Source organism: Buceros rhinoceros, unplaced genomic scaffold (genome assembly GCF_000710305.1).
Source record: "Buceros rhinoceros silvestris isolate BGI_N320 unplaced genomic scaffold, ASM71030v1 scaffold6373, whole genome shotgun sequence".
In the NCBI taxonomy this organism is placed as follows: Eukaryota; Metazoa; Chordata; class Aves; order Bucerotiformes; family Bucerotidae; genus Buceros; species Buceros rhinoceros.
Genome location: NW_010403009.1, coordinates 9,011 through 27,753, shown reverse-complemented (window position 1 = coordinate 27,753; position 18,743 = coordinate 9,011). Strand labels below are relative to the sequence as shown.

Sequence of the window (18,743 nt, the reverse complement as noted above, 5' to 3'; positions counted from 1 at the left end):
GGCTCAATTCTCTTTGTAGCTGTCTTCCACTGTTCTGTCAGGCACTCCCTGTATCCTGGATATCCCTATATACCTGTTTTTTCTTTATTTAGATATTGCAGTCAGACATACAGGGGTATCAAGGTCTACAGTAGCTAATATGGAACTTTATTTTTTGTGATTTCATTAATTTCTGAATTTGTGGCTTAATGCTGTAACTATGGCATAATAGGGTGGTGTTTTACATCCTCTCTCTCACCAAAATTTGTTTAGTTTCAAGGCAAATGGATAAACTACTTGAAATAACAACTGGAATCTTACATGTACACACGTGAGATGTGCAGAAGTTGTGTTACCAAATATATTGGGTTTCTCACTGGTGAAGTGTAATGAATTTGATGTTCAGTGGTTTAGTGTTTTGATATATTTTGTTACCTTTCTACTTCAAGCTATTTTGTGACTTCAAGGAAATATGATGTTTCTTTTTCTTAGAAGAAACTGAAAAATCACCCCTAAGCCTTAATACTCTACTGCTATGTTGAACTAAAACTGGGACAGTTCTGAGAGGGGTCTCCATGTGCTAGTGTATTGTGTTCTCTTTGCTTATTTGATAATTAGTGGAATCTGAATTTCATGTAGTCAGTAGAATAACAGAACGAAGAACATCCTTACCTCACTCCCGCATAGCCGGTGTTACTTGATAGCTGCTTAACTATCCACTGATGCTTCATGTAGCTGTAATAATAACGCAGAAAATACGTGCAGTGATGCAGTTTTAAGAGATGTAGGGCTATGCAAAGGCATATGTGCAAATATAGGTATGTGTCTAATGGCCATTGCTTTCCAGAAAGGTGTGAAGTCACAAACAGGAGTGTGTGCCTTATCTGCAGTAGCAGTGACAGTTTTTTGAAAAGTCTGTGGAAAGCAGCATCTCCATATAGCAAGCCATTATCTGTGAGGAAGGAAATTTTACTAGGAAGTTGTGTTTTATGAAAAAACCACTGTTAGATACTGCTATTTATTATTTATTTGTTAATTTATTTTATGTGTGGGTGAGCAGTGGGGCAAGTGGAAAATCTTGACTTCGTGCTCTTTTTTTCCTATTTGATCTTTTCTGTTTTATGCAGGAAAAGGATCAGCGCAGCCTAGATATCAATACTGCCAAGTGTATGTTGGGCCTTCTTTTAGGAAAAACATGGTCTCTCTTTCCAGTGTTTCACCAGTTTCTAGAGGTATGAAGTTTGAAACAGAATTACATTTTTTTGCTCTGTTTTCTCTGATACTTTAACTAGAGGTAAAAAGAGCAGCTAAGAATTTTTTGTTCTAATTTAGAACATACTAACCCCCAAAGCAGCACATGTAACTGGTTATCTTTCCTTTGTTCCTTTTCCCCAAATTGCTATACTATTAAGGTTTGTTTAATGCAGGACAAAGCATAGAATATCTTTGATTTACTTTTGGACTTTCATTTTATTGCTGTATGTTTGTCCACTAAAAGATTTCTTAATCAGAAACATGAATTATTCAACACTAGTTTGACTACTTAGTGGTTTCTTTAATCCTGTTTAGTTTCAGATGGCATACAGGTTAAAATAATAATTCATCATGAGGTTTAAATTTTCTGTAAGAAAATGATAATTTGAGGGAATTGAAAGGTGATTTTAGTAACTTCTGTTTCTTGCCTTAAGCAGCAATCAAAATACAAAGTTATCAATAAGGACCAATGGTGTAACGTTCTTGAATTCAGCAGAACAATTAACCTTGACCTCAGTAACTATGATGAAGATGGAGCCTGTAAGTACTACCAGATGTTGATGTTCTGAAATAATTTCTTTCTCTGAGCTTGATCACTCAGTGTCCTTTTACAAAATTTTGTAAAATAGAGTTGTTTGATCTCTCTACAGGGCCGGTGTTGTTGGATGAGTTTGTGGAATGGTATAAAGGAAAGCAGATGACATAGGAGTTAAACTATGCACAGCCACTCAAGAGTCACTGTTACCACAGTTATGTCAACCATTAGCCATAAACTGCTATTTGTATCAAAGTGCATGCTGCTTCTCTTGCACTGCATCCCCTTTGCGGGGAACTTTTGATGTTTGCTATTTAACAAGCTAGCTATGCTTGCTGTGTAGCATTGTTCTCTTTGAAGGCTGCTTTGCATTTTGTATTTACACTACGAATTGGTGAACTTGCCAGCGTCTTCACTGTGATTATGTGTATATTGCTGTCTAAATTTTGTATATGTGTATAAAAAAAAGCTTCACCTAGGAATTATTTCTGCAGAAATGAATTGTAAAAATAATTTTGTGGCTTATTTCTAGTCATCACTTACATGTTTGTTGAAACTTCAGTTATTTTGTTTTATTTTGGTCTCAAATGTAGCATTTCAGAAAATGAAATTAACAGACTGCTTGAAATAGTTATGTGAGGAACTATTGTCAATTAAAATGTTACTATTTGAGATGCCAGTTTCTGAGGGGAGAAGACATGCTGTGACTTTCTTGACCGGAATTCACCAAACCTGACCTATTGCTTAATAGGAATGAAACATTGGTGTCTTAAAAAAAAATATATACATATAAATATTAAAACACTGTAATAGTTGTACACGCCACAGATGATTTCCATTTGAACAAAAAAAGTACTGACTTTTTAATGTTCAAACTGCAGTAGTCATTACAGGTACAAATGAACAAATTAAAGTACCTTTTAAAAATGGGTTTTAGACTTTTGTAAATTGCCTTTGGCACCCTTCCTTTAATTTTTGGTGTTTGGTCTATGTTACGATCTAGTGAAATTGGAAGTTCTAGCTACAATCAGTGGTTCGGGGAATAAAATTACTGCTTTTGGGGAATAAAGTCTGCTCAGCCCTGGCACATAGATAACACAGATTTGGGATTTTTGTTTTTGTTGTTTGTAACACTAGTGTTTCCCAGAGTCTCTAACTTTGTGTTTCTAAGTAATTAAAAATATGCTGTTGAATAGTCAAAACATTACTTTTTCTTTCACAATGGGGATTGGAATTTCCTAGCAGAATGTCCATTGCAGGCAATGGGCCTGTTAAAACACCAGCATTAAATGACAGTACTTTTTAGCAGGGACTTCTGCCTATTTCACTCCTTTCTTTTTCTGTATAGGACAGTTCTAGTGATTATTTTGGGGAAAATGAATGAATGGAATGGTATTTAAGGTCTGTAATTTTGTCACATTGTCTTTGCCTTACCCTTCTTTATTAAGTAATGTGAGTGTCGATTTTTATAAATAGGTCCTTGAAATATCCGGTGCTATTAATCCCTAAGGATTTATTAAAATGTTCCATATTGATTCATGCAGCATTTAACAAAAAAGGGCCAGTGGATGTTTTGGAACAAAGAATAACGTTATTTTTCTGTAGAAGTATTTTACAAGGTTTTACTCTAGAAGTATTTTGCAATCCAGGGGAAGGGCGGGGGGAAGCATTTTAGGTTGAATGCGAAATTTTCAGCTGTATTGAAGGTCCTATTCTGCCATCACTGAAGTCAGAAACAACTGTCACTAACTTGACTACTTTCAGGATTAAGCCTAGTTTAGCAAAAGCACAGAAGTTTGCTGCCCTGGAGCAGGAGGTTGTCATTGTGATGCTACAGGTGCTCAGTTGTGTTCAAAACTGTTTGTTGTTGTTGTTTTTTGTCCAACTCAGCTGCCAAAGACAAAGATTGTTTGTGCGTGTTTGTGTATATTTGTATATACATAAATATTGAATATGTATGCATCCACAAAACCTAGAATTTAGCGATGCGAAGAAGAAAATACTACCTTTCCCTGAGAAATAGTCACATTTGGATTTCTATGCCACTGGCGGTCTTTAGAAAGTTAATAGTGGTAAAGCATACGTAGTCATTGCTTTCTCATGTACTAATACGCATAGTCTTAATTCCATATTTGATGCCAGTTTGCACAAGAAATTAATTCAGTGGAGTGTGGTATTTAATGTTTACAATAAGCCTCTTACTAAAACACTTAAGTTTTATTAAGACTTCTGATGTAATTGTGTATATCACCATAGTAAGACCATAAGGAAATACCAGTGGAGCTGCTGATTTAACTCTTAAAAGAATGAACTTAGAAGCAATACAAGTTTTAACATTAGGCTAAATTGTGGTTGCTAAAATTTTAAGTGAAATACTGTAAGTGTTCTTAAATGTTAAGCTAGTTACTGAATTTAGAAAACTGTTTAGCACAAATTGGTGTGAATACTGCAACAAATACAAAGTTTGCATAGGAGGTTTTGTATGTCACAAATAATTTGGCTTCCAGTAACGGAAGCAAGAGCCAAAGACACTTTTAATCTCTTACTGTTATAGGTATAACTTTCGTATTACAGGGTCAACAGAAATCTGTTCAGCTCACCCAGGTGCTGCTCTTCAGAGTTTTGTTAGTGCTTAGCAGAATACAAAATTTAATTAAAAGCAAAGCAGAGGAAAACAGCAAAAAGTACTCACACTGTATAAATAAACACATCCTTCATTTTTTTTCTTTGGATAAAAGTAATCAGGAGTGATGGAAAGGAGGAATGTGTTTGGAAATGAATCAGGTAAATGCTGCAAATTTTTTTTCTTCCACTTGCAAGCAGGATGAATATATAGTCTTCACCTGTTATATATGTGCGTCTTCATAAAACAAACCACAAATTCAGTTACAGCTAGTAGACGGCTTTACTGATACCTGTAAGAGAACAAATGGACTAAAATGGATCCATATGGCTTGATAAGCTTCCCTGTGGTATATATATTTTGCTATGTGTCCTGATAAGCAGAGGATCCTAACATTGCCAGCTCTTGTATTAGAGGGAATTTCTCCAAAATGTTTAAGTAACTGTGGAAACTCAACTAAGCTACTTAGTTTACCTTCTACTTAGTACAAGTTTGGTGTTGGCTTTTTTGTTTGTTATGTCATATCGGTGATGTAGGTTGGTTTTTTTTTTTTCTTTTGAAAAGTAATACAGAGAATATGCTGACTTCTTGGACAAGGCACTGAGAGGTCATCCTGCAGAAGTGTCCTGGGTTTTAAGCTAATTTTTCTGGTGTACTATTACTGTCCTAATAGCAGAAACTTGATGATCTGTGTGCAATTCATGCTTGGTATTTGGGAGATGTAAAGTTGAAGGCTAGTCAGTGAAAAGAAAATAGCATCCAGAGACTGTATCAGTGGACACTCACTAGGTTGATAGATGACAAACATTTGCAGCTCTTTGGACTCGATGATCTTAAAGGTCTTTTCCAACCAAAGTGATTCTATGATTCTATGAATATTAGTAACCAAACCAGTATACAAATTAAATTTCATTCTACAGCAAAATAATATTAAGTATTTAAAATATCAATAAATTCTGTTTTTTTTTTTTACTTTTTACCTCTTTCAAGGAAGGCAAGCTGAGGAGGATGGAAATGATTGGAATCCTTTATGTACTTTAGTTTTCAGTTAAAACCTGTTTAAGGTTGTCTTTAAGCTACAGTCAATATTTGGGTTACCTTTATGAGCCTTTTCTAACATTCGTAAAGGACTGGAGGCTTCTCCCATTTTTCCACGAATACATGCATTTTATTTATTTTCAGAAGTAGTATGCTCTCGCCATCAAAATTAGTTACAGCTCATTGCTAATTGGTTAATGTGCCATTGTTACTGTTTTAGAGGACGAGGAATGGACTTCGCTTGTCAAGGTTTTCCCAGATTTCTGCTGACCCTTGGTCACAAGACTAACAAGTTGTTTAATCCTCTTGGAATTCATGTAGACAGCTTTAAAGGTTAGCTTGTGCCCTAGTTTTAATTATAACTGCTAAAATACCTCTTTTTAGGCCTTATATTTTGTCCTTTCATGTTGCTGTAAAGGTGTATAGAATCCATCCACCAAACGAGTAGTTTGTTGTGTGTAATTGAGACCAAACTCAGCTTGGTATTTTTTGTTTTTAAACTCCACCCCCTGCCGCCCCGTGTGTGTGTGTACATGTGTTGTCACAAAATAGTACCTACTGATGCTGCTGTTGCAGGAACAGCAGTTAACCTGTAACTGTGAATGCTTTATGTCTTAATTATTTCAATATTACATAAATAAGGTGTGCTAAACTCCTGTGACTCAAACCTGATGAAAATACTGTTACGCCACCTAATGAGTTCATCCAGTTGATTTTTAGGTCGTTTACTGGTGTTAATGTAAAATGGCATCCGACAAATAAACGGTATTTGTGTTGGTTTCAGCAACTGACTTCAGATTTTTCTGTGGTTCATACTTCAGAACTTCTCATATCTGAACGTGCATCATGTCAGCTGGAAGCCTTTACCATTTAGTAGCAGAGAGCTTGTATGTACAATCTTGTCAACTTTATTTCAAATAGTAAGGCAAATTGGTATTTGGAAAACTTTGTTGGAAAAAGATATGTTCTTAATGGAGTTTGTGTGCGTATAAAAGAGTTTTGTAATACAAAAGTTTTCAACTAAAAGAGTGAATTTGAACAGGAATGTCTCTTAAGACAAGATTTTACTAGAAGCATGATCATTATCTGCTTGACAGCGGCTTTCGGTCTGTGAGGTCTGCACAGAAAAGCTCTTCGTAAGTGGTCTGGATGAGCAGACAGTGAGGTAGATTGAAAACCAGCTGAAGAGCTGGCACCAGAGGGATGGTGGTCAGCAGTGCAAAGTCTAGTTAGACACTAGCAACTAGCGGTGTGCCCCAGGAGTCAGTACCGGATCCAGTCTTGTTCTACATCTTCATTAGTGACCTGGATGATGGGGCAGGGTGTACCCTGAGCAAGTTGGCTGGTAACACCAAACTGGAAGGAGTGCCTGATGCACCAGAGGGTCATGCTGCCATCCAGAGGGACCTTGACTGGCTGGAGAAACAAGCTGATGGAAACCTCATGAACTTAAGTCAGAAGAAGTGCAAAGTCCTGTACCTGGGAAGGAACAACCCCATGCACCATATTATGCTGGGGGCCACCCAGCTGGAAAGCAGCTTGGCAAAAAAGAGACTGGTGTTTCCTGGGGGACATCACATTGAAGATGAGCCACTAACATGCCGTTGCCACAACGGAGGTGAACGGTACCCTGGTCTGTGTTACACAAAGTTCCAGAGAGATGATCCTTCCCATCTGCTCAGCACTGATGAGGCCACACATGGAGTACTGCATCTTTCAGGCCTCCCCAGCACTGATACTGAAGAGAGTCCAGTAAAGGACGGCAGATACAGTGAAGGGACTGGAGCATCTCTCCTTTGAGGAAAGGCTGAGAGAACTGGGACTGTTCAGGCTGGAGAAGAGAAGGTGCTGGGGATGGATCTTAAATATGTAAATAACATATTTACATGAAGGGAGGGTGTAAAGAAGACAGAAGCATCTCTCCTTTGAGGAAAGGCTGAGAGAACTGGGACTGTTCAGGCTGGAGAAGAGAAGGTGCTGGGGATGGATCTTAAATATGTAAATAACATATTTACATGAAGGGAGGGTGTAAAGAAGACAGAGCCAGACTCTTTTCAGTGGTGCCCAGTGGCAGGACCAGGGGCATGTACAGTCCATTCTAGAGAAGCAGTTCATTATGTTCGTGTTGGTGATGAAGGCTGGGATTGCCTTCACCGATTCTCAGAATGTAGCCAGCTGCCTGTGTTTATCAGAGGGAATGAGTCATGGTCTTCTGTACCCTGGAAACTTCAGTATTACTATCCAAATAGATTCTAAAGTTAATTATATGTAGGTTAAATGTCAGTGTCTTTTCTGTATATTAAAGGGTTATTTTCCAGCCCACATATGCTGGGAAGATTTAAATGCTTTGTACCTACAGCAAACAAGTTGGTAATTATCAAAGCATCATAAATATGTGTTTGAAAATGAGAGCTTTGTTTCAGATTACTGTATCCCAAGTTCTCAATGTACTTTGAGACTTCAGTATTTCTTCCTGTACTGATTCACTGTATGAGGGATACTACGTCCTATCCGTCCCAGAGCTCAGCACGCCATTGCCCTGTGAGAAGGGTGTGCCCAGGCTGTTACCAGCATCCTCTTGGCTGCCTCCTCGGGCTTTGTTTGTGAATTCATACAGGATACTCTCAGCTACCTTTCTTAGCAGCTGTATTCTATGACTTGGTCTGTTTACCCACTGTCAACTGTAACAGCAACATTAGGCTTACCTGAACACGAGTTTTGCTACCTGAAGTTACTGATGAAGCTAAAGACCTTTCAACATCCCTAGAGCAGTTGCAGTTACACCTCTGTGCAGCTGTAACTTCCGTGCAGGAAACTAACCCCACAGGGTGGTGTCTCTGTAATGTACACTTAGTACTGTAACTGTAACTGTTTTCATCCTAGTATAGGTATTCTAGAAAAATGTCAGCGACCAAACTAGCTGAACTAGTGAAGTTTTCAGTGCAAACGAGATACAGAGTAAACATACGCGTATCTTTCAATGTAAAGAAAGGCAAGTGGATAAAATCTCATGAGGGGAGTTGGTGAGTGGGAAATTGTATAGCTATTGTATACAGAAGTGCATGGAGAAATAGGATGGATGAAGAGGAGCAGAGTATGAAGAGTACTGCTTGGAAGCCACAGAAAGTATTAAAGGTTTTGAATTAATTTTAAGAGCAATTGCTGATGCAGTGAGGAACTGATATGATGGTGAAGCAGCTGTTTTGAATGAACAAGTGATAATAAGAGTGTCTGGAGGGATCAGTAGCAAAGAAAAGGTGTCAAATCTGGAGGTAAGTTTGAGACAGAACATCAACGTTTTGGCAGTAAAATGAAATACTTGGTCACATATTAAAAAACCCTTGTTGAAGGAGCAAATTTATTTGATGAGAACAGCAGATAATCTTTTCCTGTAACTTCATGGCACAAAGGGAGGCTTAGAAGACTTGCAGCTTCTCACAAGAAGTGTACTGTCTGTTGCCACTGCAGCAGAAAAAAGATGAAACAATAATCTTCCAAATTATGTTTTGAAAGCCTGCTGAGTTGTAGCAGAAGCAAATGACAAAACATTGCTGTATATGAGACTTCAATAGAGCCACTCAAATATATATATATTTTTTTTTTCCTCCAATGATCCAAGAAATGGGCTTGCTTATGTAGGTAAGATTTCAGACCTTGGAGAGATCTGATCTACCAACACAGTGTTTGAAGACTTATACACAACCTAAAGAGCAAGTCTGCACTTTTTTTATATTTTATATACTTTCCATTTTTTAAGTTGCTTTGGCCACAAGTAACTTCTGTGTATAATGAGCTTTACTGAAAGCTGGTTGTGGGCACTAAGGAAAGTGCTGGGGGTGAGGAAATCTGTTTTCTGCTCCTGGTAGCTGTGTAGCTGTTCCCACCCAGGACACTTGTAAAACTATTTCCTGTGTTTGAAAAACAGAAAACAAAATCGGATCCTTAAACTCCTGAACAATTTTCTTCAAATTCTCAATTTCTTCAAAAAGGTTCCTGAGCAGACTCCCACCGAAGGAATGAAGCCAGTACCTGCTCTTACAAAAACTGCTTAGTTACCAGTTGAGATACCACGTGTACTAGAGCAACAAGAACAGAAATATTCCATGAACTGATTGGAGAGCAAGAAGATGTGTGTGAATGACAGCAGATTCATTGCTTGTAATTAAATTGGAGCTGCTACTGAGTGCAGTTATTTGCAAATACTGTGGTGACCTAAATAAAATCTGTGCAACACCTACCTGAAAATGCCTTATAATCTATTCTGAGTTATGCTAGAGATTCTGAGAAAATCATCCAGAAGAAAATTGAAGATCTAAGCATAGGTGATTCAGCTCAGTAAATATATAACTGATAATTGTTGTTTTATTTAAAAGGATCTCAAGGCACTAAAATACTTTTTCAAAAGATATCAATACTGTTTTCCTTCAGTTGCTTTTACTTGCCTCCTCAGTTTTTTGCAATACTTTTTCTGTAGTTGCAAGTACGAGAAGCTAGCAAAAATAACTAGCTTCTGTCAGCATTTATTTGTTCTTCCCTAGCTTTCTCTTCAGAGATATTTTCAAAGATGTACTGTGCCATTGGGCTTGCTCCTCATCTGGTAGAATTGAAATGTCTTTCTTCTGTTCCGAGTTTTTAGAGAATTAATGGTTTTCCTGGAGTTGCTGGCCAGCCTCCTGCATGTTCTGGGAACCTGGGCCTGTTCCCCGTTGTGATGATGTTCCCCGTCAAGGACTATCAATGATACTGTGTACATTAAAAGGGCCTTGGGCCATACTCAGAGAAAACCTCATCTGACCTTTGTTATCTTTCGGCTTAGAAAAAGTTACTGTGTATCAAGCTATTGATATTGTAATAGAGCAGTTTTGAGCTGCCCCTCAGTAAAAAATTCTGCGGTGGATATAGGATCCTCATTTATAGGGAATTACAGCTTAGTAATAGTTTGTTCTTACCCTGCCCGTGTCATCACATCTGCAAGCCACAGGCGATGTCCCATCAGTAGCTAGATCTCCATAACTGACGTTTTTGCAAGGTTTGAATTCAGTTTCTTTGAGGAAGAAGGGTTTCATTACTCTCTGTGTCTTGCCAAGTTAAAAAGTAATTTTTAAAATGTAATTGAATATTGCTCGGACTTTACCTGTCTTTGCAAAACTGTGGGAATTCAGAGACAGTTAATCCATAAATTTAATTGAAAAAGCAGAAGGTGGTAATATGTGCTACAGCACTGTATAGGGTGAGTGCCACAGGAAAACCCAACAATAGCAATAATGTGATGATAATTTCAGTGTTACATTTATTTTAGACAAACAGAACAGTACCTATCAAAGGCAAATTCTCAGGGAGACTAGTATCTTAGTACCAATAATAATGTGAAAGTACCAACAGTAATGAGCAAGTAAGTAGTAGTATAACTCAGCAAAAGCTTTCTTATCAGTTGCAACTACTGACTAGTTTACTCATTTGCATATCCCAGAGTTCTTTCTCGTAAAATCTATTCTTGGGGTTTTTTTTTCAAGTACCCTTCTAAACAAAAGTCTGTGGGTATTGCACTTTGGGATTCTGGTGTTTTTTAAATCGGATGTATCCAGGCTTTATACACTCTCTGTTAAGTCTAGTTCCGTAACTTAGATTTCTGAAGTTAAAGGCAGCTGTGCTGAAGGGGTGGTGGTGGTGGGGAAACCCTGACAAAAACATCCTATGGTATTTAAGTTATGAAAAGTTCACGCTTCATTTTAAGACACAATCATTTTAGTACCTACTATATGCTATAAGCACTGTGGAAGCTTAGTATTACACTTTTGTGTCTTAACTATTGAAGTTTTTTCTCCTGTTTTGCAAAACATCAGCAAATCCATCAAATGCTCTTTTCTTCTTAACAAAAAGTTGTCCCTGTCCCAAACTGCTTTGACTGAGTTTTTCACTTGAATTTCGGAGGTTGTCAGCTGTTGTAGAATTATTCTCCAGTCCTGTCAAAGTAGCGTCATCCTCCATCTTGCTGGAATCAGTGCTTTTGGAGATTGTATTTCCTGGAGTCTCTTGTGGGAATGAATGTGAACTATATTGTGTGGTATCACTGAAGAAGCCTTGCAGGACTGAGAAGGAATATGCATCATCATCATCACTCTGACCCAGTTGGAAATGATTTTCTGTGTTGAAGACTGATTGTGTTTTCCCGGAAGAGTGACAGTGCAGCAAATCTGCCATAAGGTTGCAAGAATGTGTTTCTTGGGGCAGACTACAGGTGCTGATATCCTGTAATCCATCACAGTTTTTCTCATTAAAAGCTCTTTGCGTTACATCTGCACAAGCCTTAGTTGTGTTCACCTGCTTCCCCTGTGGTAGCAAGTTGTCTCTCTCTGTAATAACCATAAAGTGTTTTTCACTTCTGTGCTCAGGCAGCAATTGAAAAGATGACTCTCTGCTGGAAGGCAGCAGTGATGTTTTTGTAACAATTATTTCATTCACACCAGTGTCAGTGGGACCAAGAATAAAATCGTTGTCCTCAGATGTACTCTTGTTTCTTCCTAATGTAATGTCCTCTTCACCAGGGTTCTTTTCAGAGGCGTTCCTATCTGTGTGCTCGACTGTACTTCCCTCTGGTGAGCTTTCTTTTTGTTCAGTGGGACTGAAGCTGAGGGAAGGGTGACGTTCAGTGGGAAACTGATACAGCTGCAACTCTGCCTCTTCAGGAGTGTTCTCTGAATCTGTGTCAGGTGTGGGAGAATGTTTTAAGGAAAGTAACGTGTTACCAAAATCTGTACTTTGATTGTGGAGAGAATCAGAAATAGAGTTCTGTACTGTTGACTCTGCATTAATAAAGTAACCAAAGGTGTCAGGAACTTCCTGAGTTGAAATACTAATTGTGTCTGAATCTGATATGCTTACATGGTCACTACATTTATCAGCGTAAGGTGATGCTGCTTCAGGCATGATGGCACCTGATTCGTAATTAATAATGGTTTCAAAATACACATCGTGCTTGGCTTCATTTTTCACAATATGCTGAAGTTCGTCAGCAATGTTTGGAGAGTCTGGCAGCATTGAGGACTTCCCAGTTCCACTGTTCGTATCAGCTTGGTCTAGTGACAACTGACAGACTGGCAGGCTGTCACCAACATCAGGTTGTTCCAGTTCAAAGTCTGCTAAAGAACTACAGTCACTCATTGTGAATGGAGTCCCTTCGTCTGAAGAACTATCATCAAATATACCCGCCGAAGCATCTTTTTCATTTGTATGTTCCATTCTATGGTTATACTCTGTAAGAGGAGAGTTTTCTGTTGTTTGGAAGACACTTAAATTCTCAGTATTTGTATCTCTCTTGCAGCTACTGGGTAAAATAAAATCTCCCACATCACTGGTAATATTTATGTGGCTGTTTAGTCCAAGTTGTTCATCACAACTTTGCCTTCCAGGCAAAAATTTTGTAGTGCTTATGGGTTCATTATGTGAAACAATAGCTTTTCTTTCAGGAGAATCTGGTGTGGCCTTTGTGATTCCAGACTGCAGCACACCAGAGCTGTTGCTTATGTTGCTGTTCCTAGAATCTTGTGCAGTTGTATGGGCTTGTATGGTGGAAAATGGAAAGCCAGTTTCTCCCGTGAAGGATAAATCTGCATCTGAAGAGTCAGTCTGATTTGAGTAAGAGGTGGTATTCAATCTCCTGGGTATGGGAGGGCACCCGCCCTTCTCCGAGCCTTCATTATTTGTGTATTTTGAATCTTTCCATAATGAAGTGTCATTACTCATTAATTTTCTTGGTGTTACTTCCCTGCGGTTCTTGTAATCAATCCTTATAGAAAATAGTCCATTATCACCAACATTTATGTTTTTGTCATTGCTGATGCTACTTTTGATGTCTGAAAGCACTGCTTTTTTCTTCATGTTGATGTCACTATTGCTTTGTTTCTGGTGCTCTTCCTCAGTATTTGGTGAATGTAAACTGCTACCAGTGACATTTTCATGCAAAGTAGAAGTTTCTGTAGGAAAAATGTATGTGTTTCTTGAAGAATTCTCATCACAAATGAACAGATCATGCTCTGTGTGTGTTGGTTTGCTTGCAGAGCACTCTCTGCTCAAGGTTTCATCTGAAAAAGCTTGATTAGAATAAGTATGTTCTGAAACAGAATTTTTGTTCCTGCGCATGAATCTCCACAGGCTTACAAGGTAGGGTCTAGCAAAAGCACCCAGACAAAAAGCACAAATAAATGTAATGAACACTGAGAGGCAGACAGCCAATGCAAGGTCTTGCTCTGTTCTTCCTTGTCTAAAAACAGCGTTAGTGTCCCGGGCTTTTCTAACCAAAAATGTTGAAACCCTTTCTTTCACCCTTATATTGTAGATGAGATAATTCTTCTTTGTTGTATTAGAACTACACAAATATAACCCTTCAGCAGTTTTCTCAGCATTGTATATCACTAAATTATTCATTTTATCTAGTGTCATATGAGGAAGACTATTATCTTTGGAAATTCTGCCTTTAGGGGTCCACCAAGAGACTCCATTACCTGAAATAAAAGAAAATACAAATTAAATCTTTCTTAAAAGTATAGGATACATGGTTTGCAGGTTATTTCTGTAAGAAATAACAAGAAAAATGCTATGGATGAGGGAGGAGGTCACTGAAATTATCTAAGTATGTTCTGGGTTATACTAGAAACACCTGCTGATCTCTCTTGTGTAAGATCCATACTTAGAGTCAGCCATTCTCCAGTGTGGCCAATGTCACTGTGCAGCTTTGAGGTAAAACTTCACTAGTTAACTGATGATGTTTTAACCACTGTGATTTTCCTGTAGTTACTGCTTTGACTGCAGCAAAAATGTTTGAAAACCAAGGATATTTGTGTCTATTGAGCAGTTGTCAAAATTGTTCCAAGCTAGCGTAGGCCGTGGCTGGGTGCCGGCTTTTGCAATACAGTTCAGGGTTGTGTGTACACCTTTGCCTTTGGACCTGCTTGTGTTTCCAGCTGAGTGTTGGTGCAATCCAGTGTGCTGATTTTAATGCCTGATCAGAGTTTCCGTGACTTTCCTTGTAAACAGACAAAGCAGTATCTTCATCTGGGGATAAAGTGTTCCAAGGGGAAAGCCTTACAGTCTCAAAGTGCTATCAGTCCACTGGAGTTAGACCTCATGGCACATGACAAATACACCTTCTACTCTAAGTTTAGGCTTAATTTTCCTTCTGCATGGGAAGCCTCAGCTCTAGATTTTGTCACTTGTCCTTCAAGTGCTCTGTATTAATTGTAAATGCTGAATTTGTTTCCTAAGTGAACTGTGTGCTACAGTAGCTGTACTTTTTTAGAAGAAATAAAATCCTTTCCCTTACTTTCATTTTGCTATCACTGAACACTAGAACACTACTGTACCTTTCCCAGTTTTCTGCGTGCCCCAGAAGTGCCACCCACTGTGGCACTCTACCAGTCGGTCCTCTGTTTGCATTCCAAAATTCACTGCTAAATTTGCCATGTACTACTTACTTATTGAAGTTTATTTGTGTATAATTTGACATTGCTTGTTAGCTTAAAGTAAGGAAGGAGATGAAGACACTTTTTGGGAAGTATGACTTTCAAATATTCTAACCAGTATACTACTTCCTGAAGCAATAATTTGCCTTTTAAATAGATCAGTTATTTTTAAACAGTATCTTTAGAAATCCACCTTTTAAACCAAGATGTTTCCTTTGATCATTCTGCATGCATTTGGACGATGGAGTTCCTGTTCCACATACCTCTTGTGCTGTCCAAGTCACAGAGTAGCACTGACGTCTTCCCTGTTGGGATGACAGCTCTCTTGAGCAGAACACTGTCAGTGCAGTCAAAACGGAAACTTGAAAGATATAGCAGAGGTTTCTGCGAGTTGCTGGCAGATTTATTGTATGAAATTCTCCATTTTTTCCTTGTGGAGTCAAAAAGAAAATGGAATAAGCGTTTGAAAGCATTTAGTCTGCAGTTAAATATCCAGGCATTATTTGACAAATCCACTTCAAGTTGAAAGAAGTTCAAACTGATTAATAGTAGAGGGGTTGTCAGAGCATTTGCACGGAGATCCACAACCTATTAGGAAATAATTTGGAATTAATTTGATAACCCGTACAATGGAATCCAAAGTGCACTATCAACAGTAACACTTATTTTAGTATATAGAAGCACTTCTGCAGTTATGGGAACAATACATTTGGTTAGGATTTGAAGAATATTGTTCTAAGCTTTTTACTCAAAGAAGAAGTTTAAACTGTGGTATATTTAGCATTCTCCCATTGTAGACTACCTCTGTGTGAATGAGGGATCTGGCCAGGAGGGATGGGGCTAGAAATGGATATGTGCTCAAGCCAGTTATGCATTGGTTTCTGGCATAAATAAAGGGTAAATTTATGGTTAGATTTTGTACATGTACAAACGTGTGTGTTTTCCTATATATGAAAAGCAAATATATGTTACGTAAAAATAATGCTATATAAGAGTAATGATTACTTTCACTGTGTGCTTTGGGTTTTATAATTGTATACAAATATAATAATCAAAGACCAATATAATCATGCCGAATAGTTGATAATTAATATCTTTAATGGTGATTAACACAAAACAATGAAACCGTTCTAACATTGCTGTACAACCTGTAATTTGTTGAGATCCCTGAAAGCATCTGGATGAATTTTAGATATCTTGTTGTTTTGCAAGTCGATGGCCTTCAGCTGTGAGCAGTTCTGAAAATCATTCAGCCCAATCTGTTGTATGTCATTGGATGACATACGAACAGTTTGTAAAGATTGCAGCAAGCCTAGTCCTAGGAAAAACAAAATCATTTTACATTTCATGTTCTTGTTTTCCCAGTTGCATCAAGTGGCTTTTTAAAATTCTTTGCAATGAAATGCCTTCCATTCCTGTCTATTGCCGTGAGTGGCTGCATTATTACCCATTCAGTGGTCGTCCCCTTGTAAAAGTTGTGTAGCACCATCAGCAGGTGTGTGAATACTTTCACAATCAATGCATATTTTAAAAATTCAAAATTATTCTGACTGAGATCTCTGTACTTTGAGCGCGCCTCTCTGGAGAACTGGAGGTAGGAAAGGAGGAGTGTGGAAAGGGTTGAATATACTCAGTTTATAGAACCTGAATATGTTAATTGTAAATAAAAGATGGTGATGCAAAAGGTGATACAGTATCTCCTATTCATTGCCTTCTGGAAGTTCATGGGAGTTTTTTATATGTGGGATTATTTGAACCATACTCACTGGATGTAAGCCTGGCTGAACACGAAAACATGTTGTTGCTTGCCGTCTGCCTGTGAATTATCAAGCATGACAGTATATTCTTCAGCATACCCTAGTTACAACAGTATCTGTCTTGTGTAAGTAGCCCTTTTGAATGCTGGAGGCATCTCATTTATTTTAGGTGCTGAACAAGCAGCTCCCAAAGCTCCAACCTGCAAGTTCCAGTGGGAAGGCAGGCACTTGAACACTCAGCATCACCAGTTTGTAACACCTGAATGTCACTCTAAAGTGATTTTTGATCATACAGCATTGTTGAGAAGCTACTACTTCTCCTTAAAAATTTTGCCTTTGGTGTCATCAAGTTTGCTGGAAATCTCTTATTCCATTTTGCTGTTCTGTTGGCTCAGTAATTGATCTTGGGGTTTATTGTGAAAAGCAGAAGGAATGACTCATGCCTGCTGTAAAACAGAGTTAGCTGATAGGGAAGGCATTCAGAAGTTCTGGCAGTTCATAAATTCTTCCTTGCACCTGCTTGAAGAATTGTAGTTTGGCTGCTTCCCTGCAGCTAAACTTCTGCCAAAAATGTACACTGGTTTGGCAGCAGTGGGCAGCAGCCTGCCACCTGGGGGTGGCGGCTGCAAGAAGGGTTCCTCTGTGGCCAAACCCCTCTGCTTTAGAACTTCAGTCTGTGTTCTCTTACCAGAGCTTTAGAACTAGAATGTTAGTGAAGTATTTGGGGGGAGAAACAGTTCAAATGTATTTAAATGAATATGGGACTTAAGTATAACTTCAAGTATGGTGGTACGACGCATAACCCCTCACTAACATCTAAAAATTGAGTCTCTTACAAGGGTTGATCTGCCTGACTCGCTGAGACATCCTATAATCTGTAGTTACATTTATCTATTGAAACAAATCAAATCTGAATCAATGTATTTTATAATGTAAGCTTTTCTATACTCTCTACATGGGAACCTTACAGATACTACAACGTAATTACTATTACTACATAATTACTACATAAGTACGCGAAACAGCTTCCTGCATGCCAGACATTTACAGCCTTACAGCCTTCTCTTGTTACTAGAAGGTGTCACTTTGGTTGCGTGTCAGATGGCAAAGAGCAAAATTGTTTTTTGACTAAACAAAATATATTTTCTTGTCTTCATGAAATACTGAAATTGGAGCGAGTTTTAGTAAAAGAGTATTGACTTTATTCTAAGAAGTATTATGAAATTCATTACCTGGAACTTTCTTGATGTTAAGGTAAGGTTCACAACTGTTTTGTGGAGGCTGGGGTGTTTCCAAAGATCCCTACCTCCCTTTCTATGCAACAAGGAAAAATACTGCTTGGGCTCTCAGAGGACAAATTTGGTTCTATTTGACTGACATTAAGGCATTACAATTGCAAAGGCTGTTTAAAATCCCTAGCCCAACTTGAAACAACTCATTTGCTCCAGTCTCTCTATTTGTATTTATACAGGTGGAACTTTCCCTCACTGGAAGTAAAATTAATGAGACAGTGGCATTCCGAATTCAGTCAGATGTAGCGAATCACACCCCAAACCAACTTACCCCCTGGGGAGGAGGTCCTTCAAGATTTTGAAATGCTTACCTCTTGGTACTGTATTAAGATTATTTCTTTCAACTGACAATACTTTAAGAGCAGGCAGGAGACGATGAACTTTTCTGTACTCGTTAGACCCATGTGCAGGTGTAGGTATGTCCAGCGTGAGAGTGTGGATGGCATTATCATTGAGGTTGAGAGTTTCTAAAACAGGTAAGTTTCTACAGGTAGTTAAGGAGAGTTTGGAAATCAGGTTGTTACTAAGATTCAGGTGTTTTAGCATCCATTCTTCATTTCTTCTATCAGTGCACAGAAAAGTTTTAATATTATTGTAACTAAAATCAGCCGTTACTGATGTTTGCGGTATATCTTCTGGAACAGTAGATATTCCAGTAAAGGAACAATTCAGCAAGAACTCCCCATCCCACCAGCAGTCTGAATGGCGATGCACATCAAGAACAATCTGCTGTGACTTGGTTCTCACTGATCCCAGAAGATTAAAGTAAAGGATCACAGTTATGACACTCAAGTGAAGGTTATCCAT

General features: G+C 38.3%; 2 protein-coding genes across 3 annotated transcripts in view; one reads left to right on the top strand and one right to left on the bottom strand.

Annotated features, from left to right (window-relative positions):
- Positions 1 to 2,699, top strand: part of DCUN1D4 (DCN1, defective in cullin neddylation 1, domain containing 4) — a 29,245-nt gene extending 26,546 nt beyond the window's left edge. The window contains exons 8-10 of one of the 2 annotated variants that reach the window (XM_010132832.1): positions 1,107 to 1,211; positions 1,671 to 1,773; positions 1,884 to 2,699. In XM_010132832.1, the coding sequence (XP_010131134.1) occupies positions 1,107 to 1,211; positions 1,671 to 1,773; positions 1,884 to 1,939 (264 nt within the window). In that variant the 3' untranslated portion in view covers positions 1,940 to 2,699. The remainder of the gene's footprint in view (positions 1 to 1,106; positions 1,212 to 1,670; positions 1,774 to 1,883) is intronic. The other variant, XM_010132833.1, reaches the window with a different exon arrangement.
- A 3,993-nt stretch (positions 2,700 to 6,692) lies between these two features.
- On the bottom strand, positions 6,693 to 18,743 carry LRRC66 (leucine rich repeat containing 66). The gene is made up of 6 exons (XM_010132835.1): positions 18,248 to 18,743; positions 16,036 to 16,205; positions 15,151 to 15,475; positions 11,327 to 13,930; positions 10,379 to 10,473; positions 6,693 to 6,845 (listed from the first exon to the last, which is right to left on the bottom strand). Exons 1-6 carry the CDS (start codon positions 18,741 to 18,743, stop codon positions 6,693 to 6,695), a joined length of 3,843 nt encoding a protein of 1,280 aa, XP_010131137.1.